The 13,558-nt window shown below is 44.9% G+C and overlaps 2 protein-coding genes across 4 annotated transcripts in view; one reads left to right on the top strand and one right to left on the bottom strand.

Moving 5' to 3' along the window:
• The window catches only part of BEST3 (bestrophin 3), a 41,474-nt gene extending 34,931 nt beyond the window's left edge, over positions 1 to 6,543 (top strand). Inside the window, exon 8 of the mRNA XM_060025211.1 lies at positions 4,906 to 6,543. Coding sequence (XP_059881194.1) covers positions 4,906 to 5,836 — 931 coding nt within the window. The 3' untranslated portion in view covers positions 5,837 to 6,543. The remainder of the gene's footprint in view (positions 1 to 4,905) is intronic.
• Positions 1 to 13,558, bottom strand: part of RAB3IP (RAB3A interacting protein) — a 176,618-nt gene that overhangs the window by 143,361 nt on the left and 19,699 nt on the right. The gene's annotated exons all lie outside the window — the stretch shown is intronic.

The raw sequence follows: 13,558 nt of genomic DNA, 5'->3' as shown, positions 1-13,558 counted from the left end.
TTCCCCTCCACCTACTCAGTACCCTAGTCTCATCAATAAACAACTGTTGGAGTCATCCCTTCCAACATGTTAATTGTTAGGTGGCAGCTTCGAGGTGTAGCAGCATTTTTAAAGGACACGCTTGAAGGAGAAAAGGGAGTGACTTTTGGACAGACACTATTATTTCCTCTAACCATGCGTAGTCGATGATGATTTGGAAACCATCTCTGAAAGTGTGCCAGTCATTGACAGAGTCCTTTTTATATCGTCTACTTTTCAAAGCGTTTCCATGTATATTATTCCTTTTGAACTTCCAAACACCCTTGCAAAGCAGGTAAAGTAAGTATTGTTGTACTCAAGTATGATGCTAAGCCACAGGGAGGTTAAGTCACTCTCCGAAGGTCATACAGCTGGGGTCAGCCTAGGCAGCAGTAAACCTGGCTCTGCAAGCCCCCGAAATAAATCATTCTCCTCACCACAGAGGCAATTCTCAAATTCCACCTGCTGGACACTAATGGCTGCATGGCACTTTCCATGCACATCCTCCGGTCTCTAATTACCTGCCTATCTCAGTCTGAGTGAATTCCAGAACATCAGACCTAGGTTTTTCAGCTGATCTTCTCTAAAATATAGCAATATAATGAGGGTGCTTACATTCTATCATACAATGTTTCTGCTATAATTGTTTTGGGGCATTTTAAGTGGTGTTATATTTGGACCTCAGGATTGTACTAATCCTATACTAAAGGTCTTTAAAAATCAAATAAGGGGCTTCCCTGGTGGCACAGTGGTTAAGAACCCACCTGCCAATGCAGAGGACACGGGTTCAATCCCTGGCCCGGGAAGATCCCACATGCCACAGAGCAACTAAGCCCGTGCACAACTACTGAGCCCTCGTGCCACAACTACTAAAGCCCGCGCGCCTAGAGCCCGTGCTCCGCAACAAGAGAAGCCACTGCAATGAGAAGCCCGCGCACCACAACGAAGAGTGGCCCCTGCTTGCTGCAACTAGAGAAGCCCATGTGCAGCAATGAAGACCCAACGCAGCCAAAAATAAATAAATAAAAATAATAAAGTTCCCTTTAAAATATAATAAAATAAAATAGAAATCAAATAAGGAGGAGCAGAAAGTCTCAAAGGACCTAAAAGGTACATCCTTTCAACTGGGAAAAAAATAATCTTTAATGTATTCTATTCTGCATGTTTTCAGCCTTAAACCATTTTGTCCTCAAACCTCAGTTTCTGCTGTCATATTGGGAACCAGAGAAAGGAGATGGGTCTTGTGTGTTGGCAATGAAACCTCCATCACAGAAACATTTGGAAGAAAGGTCATTAGGTCTGTCACGCTGGGGAGTTTCACTTCTGCACTTTGATAGCGTGAAGAGCTGGAGGACTTCCTTCATCACTCCAGCATGAGATTCAGAAAACTGCCCCCCCAGATCACAGACCATCAAGTGTTCTTCCAAAGACCCACTAATGGGTCTTTCTGACTAATGGTGTGGAAAGTTCCCAAGTCATTGAGATTACCTCCCCTTTTTCCCCTTTAAAAACTTTCATGGCCAAGCAGAATCTCCAGAGCTGGTTCTGGGACTCACGTTCGCCTTCTCCCAGGTTGCTAGCCCCCTGATTTTTGTTTTGTTTTGTTTTTTTGCCGTGCCACACGTCATGTGGGATGTGGGATGCGGGATCCCGACCAAGGATTGAGCCCATGCCCCCTGCAGTGGAACAGCGGAGTCTTGGCCACTGGACCGCCAGGGAAGTCCTTCTCTCCTCTCATTTTCCTCTTTGCTTCATTCCTATCAATATTCATTTTATTTGCCTTATTTCTTAATAACCCTTTAAAAATGTTCACCCTGCCAAGACCTGTCTCTTGTCTCTTAATTCTCTCCTTTGCCTTTCCCAGTTTTCTTGTTTTTTTTTAAATAAATAAATTTATTTATTTATTTATTTAAAAAAAAGAAAGAAAGAAAGTTCCCAAGTCATGTTTCTTATCCAAAGCATTTCTGGATGAGAACATTCAACAGTGTTGCTTTCCATGTAGCTTTTCCCACTTGGACACGACTACCAAATGACACAATTCTAGTTATGCCCTCCACTCGCAAAGACAACCCACAGCTGCCCACTGCCTCCGGGGGAAAGCCCTAATCCCTCTACCTGGTATATAAGACTCTTCATGACGCAGTCCAAGGCTACCAGTTTTATGCCTGACACTATTCTGTACACTAATCCAAGTATTTCCCATTCCTCACAAACACCTGAAGTTCCCTGCTGTCTAATTTTCTCAAGTCACTTCTTCCACCTGCAATATTCTGTCCCTTCTCTGCTTATCTGTTTCCTTTGCAGTGTCAAAGACCAGCTCAACAACTTACTTTGCCCCCAATTTAGCTATTTATATACATGCCTTCTTCCTCCTTCTAAACTATGTTATACAGAACTTAATGCAACAAATGTGTTCATGGCAGATGCTCAATGCATTTAGCTGGCTATGTGGATAAATCTCACGCGTCCACACCACAGTCTCAGAGGCAGGAAGGTGCAATAGGACCTCATGGGCAGTCCTGCCCGACGTCGGTGGGTGAATCAGTAGAACATCAGCAAGAGCACTGGCCTGTTTGCTCTCTGCAACTGGTTTGTTTTTCTCCAGTGTGTGACCCAAGGCCTTAATCCTTTGCCTCAGTTGAGTGTACATATCCACTACATCAGTGCATAGTTAGAAAGTTTTTTCCTTAGGGTTCACAAAGTTTTGAAGTAACCGTAATACAAACATTTTTTTCCTAGAAGATTTTGTCATTCTTACAAGGTTGTGTGGCTTAAAGAGTAATTAAGGAAGGCAAATCCCAAATAAAAAGTGAAGATTCCAAATGGAGGACAGAGGCCTGTCCTATAAAGAGACACTGCCAGCTCCACCTCGGATTCCCAGAGCACATCCGGCACAGCAATCTTAGTGACCAACTGCTCTGGTGTCCTCCGTAACGAAATGGGTTCCTGAAGTGTGACTGGAGATCTGACCTAATGAAATGCAACAAGCAGCGTCACCAAGGCTGCTGAAGCATGAGTCTGCGTTTCTCAAGTCAATGTAACAGAATCCGAGCCGTGAACAGTGGAAGGTGGGCCAGAAGGCTATCTGGTAGCCAAGGGCACTGCCGAGGCTTTAGAATAACAGCACAAGGTTGTAACCGAATGCTATCCCGGGACATTTAGCCAGTTAATCATCTCAATCATCCATCTTTTATTCATACACATGGAGGAACAACGTTTTCTTTGGCTGCTCACTTTGCCCTTTCAGGTTACACCAATATTACGCTGTTCCAAGTTTTCCCTTTATGTCCCATAAAATGCACCTGGTTAAAGCATCTTGTCACCATGGATGTCAGTGCGAACACTGGACTAGGCTGGCCTGATCACGGGCAGGGCTTTAAGCATTTTCTCTTGGAACTTCGTTAAGACTGTATATCCACAGAGATGTGAGACAAATAACCACAGAATCTGAGGCAGGAGCCTGCCTTACTAACCAACATCCCTTACTGTTTTCTCAGTTATCCTTTTATCTCAGCCTTGAATGAGAAGATTAAAAATGGGAGGATTGGGGCTTCCCTGGTGGCGCAGTGGTTGAGAGTCTGCCTGCTGATGTGGGGGACACGGGTTCGTGCCCCGGTCCAGGAGGATCCCACATGCCGCGGAGCGGCTGGACCCGTGAGCCATGGCCGCTGGGCCTGCGCGTCCGGAGCCTGTGCTCCGCAGCGGGGGAGGCCACAGCAGTGAGAGGCCCGCGTACCGCAAAAAAAGAAAAAAAAGGGAGGATTATTTGTTTTATGTCTGAAATGTTAAAAATTCAGCAGGATATTCTTAGCAATAACAAATCCATCAGACTTAATCACCAGCGGAGCCCAAGTGCATTGCGAGTCCACATCACCTTCATGGATGTACTCTTTCCCACAAGTACAGAAGTGCAAAGCATGGACCAGGAATGTCAGCAAATGACCTCTGGGCAAGGACTGTATTTTACACATTATTTTGCCCCCGGGCTCTACCTCATCTCTTGACACCTACGTAGCAGACTTTATATAGAAGAGATTAAGAACAAAGGCTCTGGAATCAGACTTCTGGGTTTAGCCCTCACTAGCTATATGGTCTTAATGAATCTCTCAGGGCCTCAGTTTCCTCACCTGCAGAATGTGAATAATAATGATACTAACATACACGATTACTGTGATAATTGAATGAATTAATACATGGAAGGTGCATAGTCGGTAAATGTTAGCTGTTGTTTGGACTGTCTTGAATTTAGCTGTGATCCATTGTTTTGGGGGGTTATATGGGTCCTGGGAAAACATGACTTTAGTTCACCTGTAACAAGGGAGAAAGAACACATACTATATCTTTTTTTTTTTTTAACGTCTAAGTCTCTAGATCAGTGATTCTCAAAATATGGGCTGGGGACCTCTGGAAATCCCCAAGAACCAAGACCCCAAGACCCAAGTCCTTCAGGTCAAAACTATTTTCATAATAACATGAAACTTATCTGCCTTTTTCACTCTTGTCCTTTCGTGAGGGTACGGTAGAATTTTCCAGAGGCTATGTAGTGATGTCATCACTTAGTTAATGGAATGAGTGCTTGCACATTCTTGTGCTTTTTCATATTCCTCAGTCATCATTTCTCACACAGTAAATAGCAATAGCTATAACCACATAAACAAATCTCGCCAGGGTACTCAGTAATTTTTTAGAAGTTTAAAAGGGTCCAGTGACCCAAAAGTTTGAGAACCTCTGCTAGATTATCTCCAGTTAAAGTCCCCCTCCCTCCTCCCTTTCAAAATCTGTAATGTGAAAATACCGAACTCAGTCCTTACCTTTGAGCCTCTGGCCCCAACACAAAGTTAGGCCCCTGAAGCTCCTCTGCCTGCATTTTGTCCTTGTGTGTTTCAGGCTGTCGGGGTCCGACCTGCCTGGCGAGGACTGGCTGTGGGATTACGAGAAGCATGGCCATCGCCGCTCCATGATTGGAAGAGTCAAGAGGTTCCTGAGCACCCACGAACGCGCCTCCAGCCCCAGGAGGAGAAGCTACAGGAGACAGGCCAGCGACAGCTCCACGTTCTTACCCCCGGGCGACCTCAGCCCAGCCAGGGACCTGCTGCACGTGCCCTTGAGAAGTCCCCACCATGCCTCAGCCACCTGGAAGCACCCCTGCACCCCAGAGGGGAGCCCCAAGCTGCACGCCAGCCTGGGAGAGCTGCCCACCCTCCGACAGGCCAGCCTGACTCCACCGTCCAGTGTGAGGGGCTACCCCACCAAAACGCCGCGGGTCCCTGAGGTACTGGTCACAGTAGCCGAAGCGGTAGTGTCCAGGGCAGAGGATGACCACCACGACTCCACGGCCTCTATCCAGAGCTCTGACTTCACTGGGGTTCAGCCGAGCAGGACTGGGCAGCAGGAGGACCCTGTGGGGTCAGTCCTGCTCCCCTCAGAGAAAGGGGCACCTTCTAGGGACCCCAGTTCCCAGACTGTTCCAGCCAAAGCTGAGAGAAACCTCCTCCAGTTTGCCTCTGAGGAGGACCCTCATGAGAGTGACAAGTCCCCAGAAAGGCGGAGCCTCCCGAGGTTGGTGGAGTCCAGCCGCACCTCCCTGGCAGGCCTAAGTCCGGATCCCGTGAGCCCTGAGCCAGTTCCTTTACTTGACACAGAAACATTCTCAGAGACCGGTGGAATCAACATTGTGGCTGGTTCTCGAGTCTCTCCTGATGTGCTGTATTTAATGGAAAACCTGGACACCAAGGAAACGGATATCATAGAGTTTAACCACGAGCAAACGGAGGAGTCACCCAAAGGAAGGCCAGAAAGTTCTAGGACGTGGCTCTAGCCTAGATTCTTACTTTCTCAAAAGTTCAAGTATTAGTTCCAGAACATCCCTGGGGGCTGGTCAATTTTTTTTTTAAATGATCATACCATATAAGCTACTTAAAACTTTGAAGGGCATTATGATCCTGACTTTTTGAGACCTGAGAAAATCAAACACATTCACGCCACCCACTACAAAGTGACTTTCGTGGAAGTTACGCAGACCACAGTGAGGTATCTTAACCAAATAAGGAACCTTAAATATATAAATATATATGCCTTATAAATTCATAGATTGTTAGCTTTGCAAAGGGCTTTATAGATCATGGTCCAATCTCCTAGTTTTGCCAATAGAGAAACAAAGGATTCTCTCTTCCCTTTTTTTTTTCCCCTTTCTTCTTTTCTTCAGTTATAAAGACAGGCAGATGGATCATACGATGCCTCAAAAGCCCCTTCCTAATGCTGACTCCTTGTTTGAGGCTTTCTAACCATCTCACTCTGCTTTCTATAACTCTTATCTTTCCTAATTCTTAAGCCTCATCAGCATCAGGAAGCTCCATCTCCCTTCAATTTCCTTTCCGACCTCCGACCTCCCGGACTTCATTTTTCTCTCTTCCCCCTTTATTCCCTCATCCTATTGTTCTTCTCGTCTCCCTAGTCTTGCTCCTTCTCCGGTGATTCTCATCCGTCCCACCTTTCAGGCTGTAACATTTTCTCCTGCCAACTCTGTTGCTTACTTCTTGCCACAGTTTTAAAAGCACGAGGCATTGGCAAAGCCTCCTACAGAGCGATCGAAGTGTCAATAAATGCAGCCGGGCTCCTCCCAGCCTCGAGGGAAGGGGCATGGGACCTGTTGTGTCCCCCATGCCCTCTCAGCCATGGCCGTCTCTCTCTGCCTCCACTCTTAGGTCTTGAACACCGGAGAAGCCACGAGGGCATGAGACCTGCATAACCAAATGCTATGGAACCAAATAACAAGGTTTCCAACTGTTTCACTCAGACTCTTAAAGAAAAATCCCCATCGTGTCATGACATGGGACCAGTTACTGTGTCTGCCAGGTTGTTTGGGATGAAGTAGGGTATTGGAGCTGGGAGGATAAGGGGGTCCAGGACTGTATGATGGGGATGGGACATTGACTAACTTCCTCCAAGGAGTTCCTGGGTGGCTGTTTGTTGGCAGCTCCCAACTTTAACTGGACGGCCATGCTAATGAGTGCTGCTCTCACTATTTCTGTCATATGATGAAGCTTGACTACGAGCTCAAAAACAAAATAGCCCTAATTGCTACCACTTATTGAGTGTTCACAGTAGCGTGTAAAAACAGATAATCCCACGAATCCTCGCAGGAACCCTATGAATTGATATACTATTATCTCTATTTTACTTTATTATTTTTTAAAAGAGTCTTTCATTTCTCAATGTTAGTTGTTATTCTTTTATCCAAATAATATACCTTAGCAGACCAATGCTTTCTTTATTATTATTATTTTTCTTTTTGGCCGCGCAGCAGGTGGGATCTTAGTTCCCCGACTGGGATCAAACCCACACCCCCCTGCAGTGGAAGCGCAGAGTCTTAACCACTGGACCACCGGGGAAGTCCCTATCTCCATTTTAAAGATGAAGAAAACAGAGGCTTTAGAGAAGTAATTTGACTAAAATCACATAGCTAGGAAGTGGCAGGGCTTGGGTTCAAGCCCAGGTTTATCTGACTCAAGAGCCCACACTCTTGTCCAGTGCACTTCAACAATGCTGTGCTCTCTGTAGGGCCCTGAATCTACCAGCAATTTGCCCAGAATTCCGGAGGATGCCCCACGGGAGCCAGGCCTAAGTCTCTCCAGCCTTGGAGGCCTTTCTGGGTCCTCCCTGCTTAAGTCCACCTGGACCGTATATGCATGTGTACAGGAGGGCAGTGCTCCAACTTGAAGCCTAGCCATGGTCCTCTTCATTTTTCTGACAGATGAAAGTTAGCAGAACCCTCTCCTTTCTTCCCCAGCTCCTCTCATTATGCAATGTTATCATGTGCTATAACATTAGCACATTTTTACAAGACATTGCATCCAACTGGGCCATCCCAGCTACATGACAGCAATGACATTTTCTTGAACTAATTTTTCTCAAAGGACTAGAAGGTAATAATGTTGGAAGAAATGCTCTACGTTGACGGTTCTCTGTGTTGGTCAATAGTGTTAGCACCTGGGAAAGGCACCCATGTTCCTGGAGCATTATATATGGACTATGCAATCAGGCCCCAATGCAACGCTGCTAAAACGCAGGAACTCTAACCTTCTCCCAGCCTCCTAACGCTATTTTCTTGGATGTTTCAACTTAAATCTTCTATTCTCTTCTCTTTGGCTTTATCTATTGCTCAAATTCAAATAAGTTTCTACTTAGCTGCTTTTGAAATATAATCAATTTGTGTTCCTAAATCCAAAGTGATATATTATACACAAATAGAATCATACATTTTGTGGAGGACCAGGAGAGTTCATTTATCTCTGCTTCCCTCCATCCCTTATGCATCTTTGTCCAAAGAATTATTTAATTTCCTCAATATTTCATCAAAATTTGAGGTGGCCTCTATTTCCTCCTTGCACTGAAAACTGAATAATGGCTCATTCAATGAGCCCAGGTGGTTGAATTCAGCTATAAATTCAAGCCAGCAGTTGCCCAGATCAGATGAAGAAATTCTCTCTTCACTCTTACATGAGTTTTTACCCAATGCAGACTGAAGCTGCAAAAGCAAAATGATTTCTTCTCCTGTGACTGATTGTATTGCCTGCCTAGCCCATCTTCTCCTGAGCTCTGGAAACTTCCACCCACTGGATGAATGGTCACAACGTCCAGCGGCTTAGTCGTTTGGGCTCATCCATTCCAAGAACAGGCTCATCTCTGCTCTGCATTAAACGTAATCCACAAGCCAGAGGTGCAATGAGGCCAAGCCCTACTTACTGCATTCTCTCTCTGTTCTCCAGAGATGATGACTCTGCCCTGATGCCAGGATCCCCAGGTCAGCAAAGATAAAAGCCCAGGAGCTTTTTCTCTGTCATCCAAGAATTTAGGGATGACTGCCCCTCCAGAACAAAGAAGGTTACTCTCTCCCCTCTTTAACGGTACCGTCTATTTCTTGGGGCATCGCCTCCACAGCTCCAGGCATCCATTGCAGCCCAGTTCAGCTAAGCTTTGGAAAACATATTTTCAATAGAATGGAGAAATATATAATTTACCATTAGTTTAAAGAAAAGACCCACTTAACTATACACCCCTCTTATTTAGTGTTTCCTCTCTAGCTTCCTCCTTCTCCAGAGAAATTGATTCAATCCTCAATCATTGTTCTAAGACCTTCTTATCATAATAAAGTCTGCTGAGCCCAGGCAGCCATGTGGTGTGATGGAATGAGGATGAGAAACCCGGTATGTGACTTCCCTCTGAGTGGCTTTGTGAACTTGAACAAGGCCCCCTCCTCTCTCTCTCCTATCCTTATCTGTGAAATGGGCTCTTCTCTGCCCCACCTCACTGGCCGCGTGAGGAGCTGAGGGAGTTTGTGTGAAAAGGCGGGGAGCCCCAGGCAGCACTGTGTGGGTGAGTGGCCCGACTGGGAATTGATGCCCCCGTGGATTCACCACGAACTGCAGAGAAAAGGCATCCTTTTCTCCCTTTCCACTTGAGTAATTTGCTTATCGGGATCCCCTGTTCTCCAGGCTGCTGAGCTCTTTTATTCAGAAAGCTTGCCATTTCTCTTTGGGCTTCTATTTTTGTTTTGTTTCATATGCTTCCCAATGTCTACCACATCTTCCTTTTCTCCAGCGTTTTTCTCAAACCTTCACTCCGCACAAAAGCCGGCCTCATCATCATGGTGATAAATTCTGCTCCTTACCCATTTTACATATCAATCTCCTCAATCAAAATATGGAACTAGAAAAACAATCAATTGCCTTTGTTCTTTCCACTATAATTCTAGAGGACTTAGCACCTCTGGTTTGCAGTTGGAGGACCCTCTTAGGGCATCTAATCTCCCTAAACCTGGTCCTGTATCAGTTAAGGGGGAATAATAACTACAACTGTAAAAAATTCCTAAGCAAGAGCCAGTTTAGAATCTAATTCCTTTTCCTCTTCACAATCATCATCTATATGATCAACATCAGTCATTTTCTGAAGTGCTGTGGTATCAATAGGAATAAGCAAGGATCTTCCTCATTTTGTCTTATGGAATACTCTCAGGTAGATCAATCCTTTCACATGCTTGCTTTCCTTTTTTCATAAATTTATTTATTTCTTTATTTTTGGTTGTGTTGTGTCTTCGTTGCTGCTCGCGGGCTTTCTCTAGTTGCAGCAAGCGGGGGCTACTCTTCGTTGCAGTGTGTGGGCTTCTCATGTGGTGGCTTCTCTTGTTGCGGAGCACAGGCTCTAGGAGCCCAGGTTTCAGTACTTGTGGCACGCGGGCTCAGTAGTTGTGGCTCGTGGGCTCAGTAGTTGTGGCTCACAGGCTCTAGAGCACAGGCTCAGTAGTTGTGGTGTACGGGCTTAGTTGCTCTGCGGCATGTGGGATCTTCCCGGACCAGAGTTTGAACCCATGTCCCCTGCATTGGCAGGTGGATTCTTAACCGCTGTGTCACCAGGGAAGTCCCCTCGCATGCTTTCTGTGTTTCTTAGTTCTGTGAACCCTAATTTTTAAGACAGTACTTATGGCAGTGGCTATTGAGTCAAAGGAACCAATTCAAGAATACCAGAATTGTTCTCCTATTGCAAATCGTAGAGAACCCTAGATGTGGCAAAAAGAAAACGGAAGCAATTACCCTGGAAAACAGAGGCACAAAAAACACATTTGCCCTAAGTACCCTGTTAACTCTGTGTGGAGAGTCAGTTTTTGTGTTTTGTTTCTGAATTAGTTCAGAAAATGGGCCCAACTCTTCCTTTCACCACAAGTAGATTTGGCCAGATGGTTCCCTGGAACCATCTTTTCTGAACTTCTAGTTTTAGATATTTACATAACAGAAGCAGCAAAAGGAATGCTGTATCTTGTCTCCTGAAAGAGGATAAGAACATTTCTAAAATACCTTTTGTACAGAAATGCTGATGTGTTCCAAGTTCTTTGTCTAGTTAATGGTTATTAACCTGAGGCACTTTTGTACCCAGGAAACATTTGGCAATGTCTGGAGACATTCTGGGTTGTCACACTGGGGAGAGTTACTGGCATCTAGTGGAAAGAGGCCAGGGATGTTGCTAAACATCCTGCAATGCACAGGACAGACAGGCACAACAACTGTGGAGCCCAAAAATAATCAGATTGGGAAATCTGACTTAGGCCAACAGGAAGGTGTAAATGAGACAACCACCAAGGAGATTAATGAAGAGAGATAATCCAGAGAAAGAAATAGAACTAAAAGAGAACAGATGAACCCAGCAACTGGTGAAATTCTTATTCTGTGTACAAGCTATGAACTAATCACCATTCCTCCCTCGATGCTAAAGGATCTGATATGTCAAATCCCGAAAAACTGGATGGAAACCCTGAGTTTCACCCTTAGAGAATTCCTTGGATGGCTCTTACCAGTAAGATTAATTAAACACCATTGCTAGCATGACTATAATTTTCTGAGAATGTAGCTTATATAAAGGGTGACGACAATAGATTTTGCCAAATATTATGCAAGGGTTTGTACCAATAAACTGCTAGACCATGGATAGACACCTGATCCAGCTTTGGCCTTTATATATGTCTTACTTAGGACCAAAGAAATAAACCGTATCTTCTAGACGGATAATCTGGTACTTTATTTTTCAGTAGAAAATAGTTAAAATGGGTAGGATCAGTATACCTGCTCCCCATGGCCCAAGCAAACTCACGGATTCCTCCACCTCATGCATTCTCCAGCACTTCCAGGAGGCTAACATCAGAGGACTAGTGCAGTTCTGGATGATGTCACCAGTTGGACTTTTATTCATAATCATTCATGAAACATTAGCAACTACAGTTTCAGCTAAAACTGGATGGGTGGGCGATCCGTCCCTCTCACCCTCCTCACCCATCTGTCACTCTCTTCTGCAGGTCTAGGTAAATATCAAAATGCCCTCTGAAGTTCAGCTGGTTTGCTTGTTTGTATGTCTGTTTGCTTCCTTTCATCCCCAATCTTGTTCCCCCTCCCAACCATTTTAGTTTGTTTAATGTAAAGCCCTTTATTTGCAGTCTTACAAAAGGTGTGTTACTGTTTTGTGTGCAAGGTTCTTAACTTCTGTAAATGTTTATACTGTAGGCTTCATCTGTTTCTTTGTTGGTTTGTTTTTCACTCCATACCATGTTTTAAGATCCTCCCAAATTCCCTGTGTACGTCTCATCCATTGCTTCTAAGTCCGGCACGGTCTAAGATGTCTGGGAGCTGACTTATCCACTCCCCAGGTTGCCTCCACCCCCCACCCTCCACAGTAAGCACCTCAGAGGCGTTCCTTTATGGCCCCGTAGGAGTTTCTTTGGGGTGTAAACCCATGAGCAGAGTCACTGGGTCACAGGGTGGGAATATATTTAACCTCACCGCTATTGCCAGATGGCGCTCCAGAATAACGGCACCGAGGGGCAGCCCCCCACCAACTGCACATCGTATCTCCACTGCCCCTTCCCCACCACATGCCTGGCATCACCTAGGTTTCTAATTTTTCCAGTCTAACAAGTGTAAAGTGGCACCTACTTACTGTTTAACTGACATTTACCTGCCAATTATACATTACTGGTTACTGCATGACAGTTATCTGAGTTATTAATGACATCAAGTATCTCTTCATATACTTGTTCATTCTTTGGGGACTCCTCTTCTGAAAACTGACTTTTCAAATTCTTTGCCCTTTTATCTAACGGGGATTCTATATCTTTCTTGTTTGTTTTTGGGAGTCCCTTTTATATTCCAGAACGACAGCAGACCCTTGTTAATTTTGGACGTTGCAATAGTCTTTTCCAGTTTTTTGTGTGTCTGTTAAAAGCGTCCATGGTATTGTTTGCTGTGAAATCCTTAACTTTGATATAATCAAGTTCATCCTTTTTTTTGTTTTACGTTTTTGAAAGTTGTTTGAAATCTTTCTCCACATCATGTCACAATATTCTCCCACCCTTTTTTCTGTTATTTTTTTTGTTTTTTGTTTTTTTTTTTGCGGTAAGCGGGCCTCTCACTGCTGTGGCCTCTCCTGTTGCAGAGCACAGGCTCCAGACACGCAGGCTCTGCGGCATGTGGGATCTGCCCGGCCCGGGGCAGGAACCCGTGTCCCCTGCATCGACAGGCGGACTCTCAACCACTGCGCCACCAGGGAAGCCCTCTGTTATCTTTATAATGTTAGGTAGGGATCTGGTTTATTTTTCTCCATAGAGTGAGCCAATTTCCCCCCAATACTCCCTACTAAACAATCACATCTAATAAGTTCTACATATTTCCTGTAAATCAGAGGCACTGGTTTGAAACAAATAGCAATGGAGAGAACTGAAAGATAGAGTGGTATGAATGGGAAAAAAGAAAGCCGACCCTTAGCCTCATAAAACTCATGCTCCTCCCCACTAAATAAAGTGTTCTCCTAAATGCATCCCCCTCTTGTTATCTTTCAACTGGTGATTTTTCCCCTTTGGTGCCTGGAGTGTGTAAACTCTTCCGACACACCTCTGCACAAAAGCCCACTAAAAATAAGCCATCTCTTTGATCAGGCTGAGATTAAACTGCAAGAGTAAAGCTTGATACATAAGGTGCTCTTGTTAAAGAAGAAAAGGTGA

The sequence above is a fragment of the Delphinus delphis genome, chromosome 11 (assembly GCF_949987515.2).
Source record: "Delphinus delphis chromosome 11, mDelDel1.2, whole genome shotgun sequence".
NCBI classification, from domain to species: Eukaryota; Metazoa; Chordata; class Mammalia; order Artiodactyla; family Delphinidae; genus Delphinus; species Delphinus delphis.
Note: the sequence above shows the minus strand (reverse complement) of the source record. Positions and strands in the feature narration are given on the sequence as shown.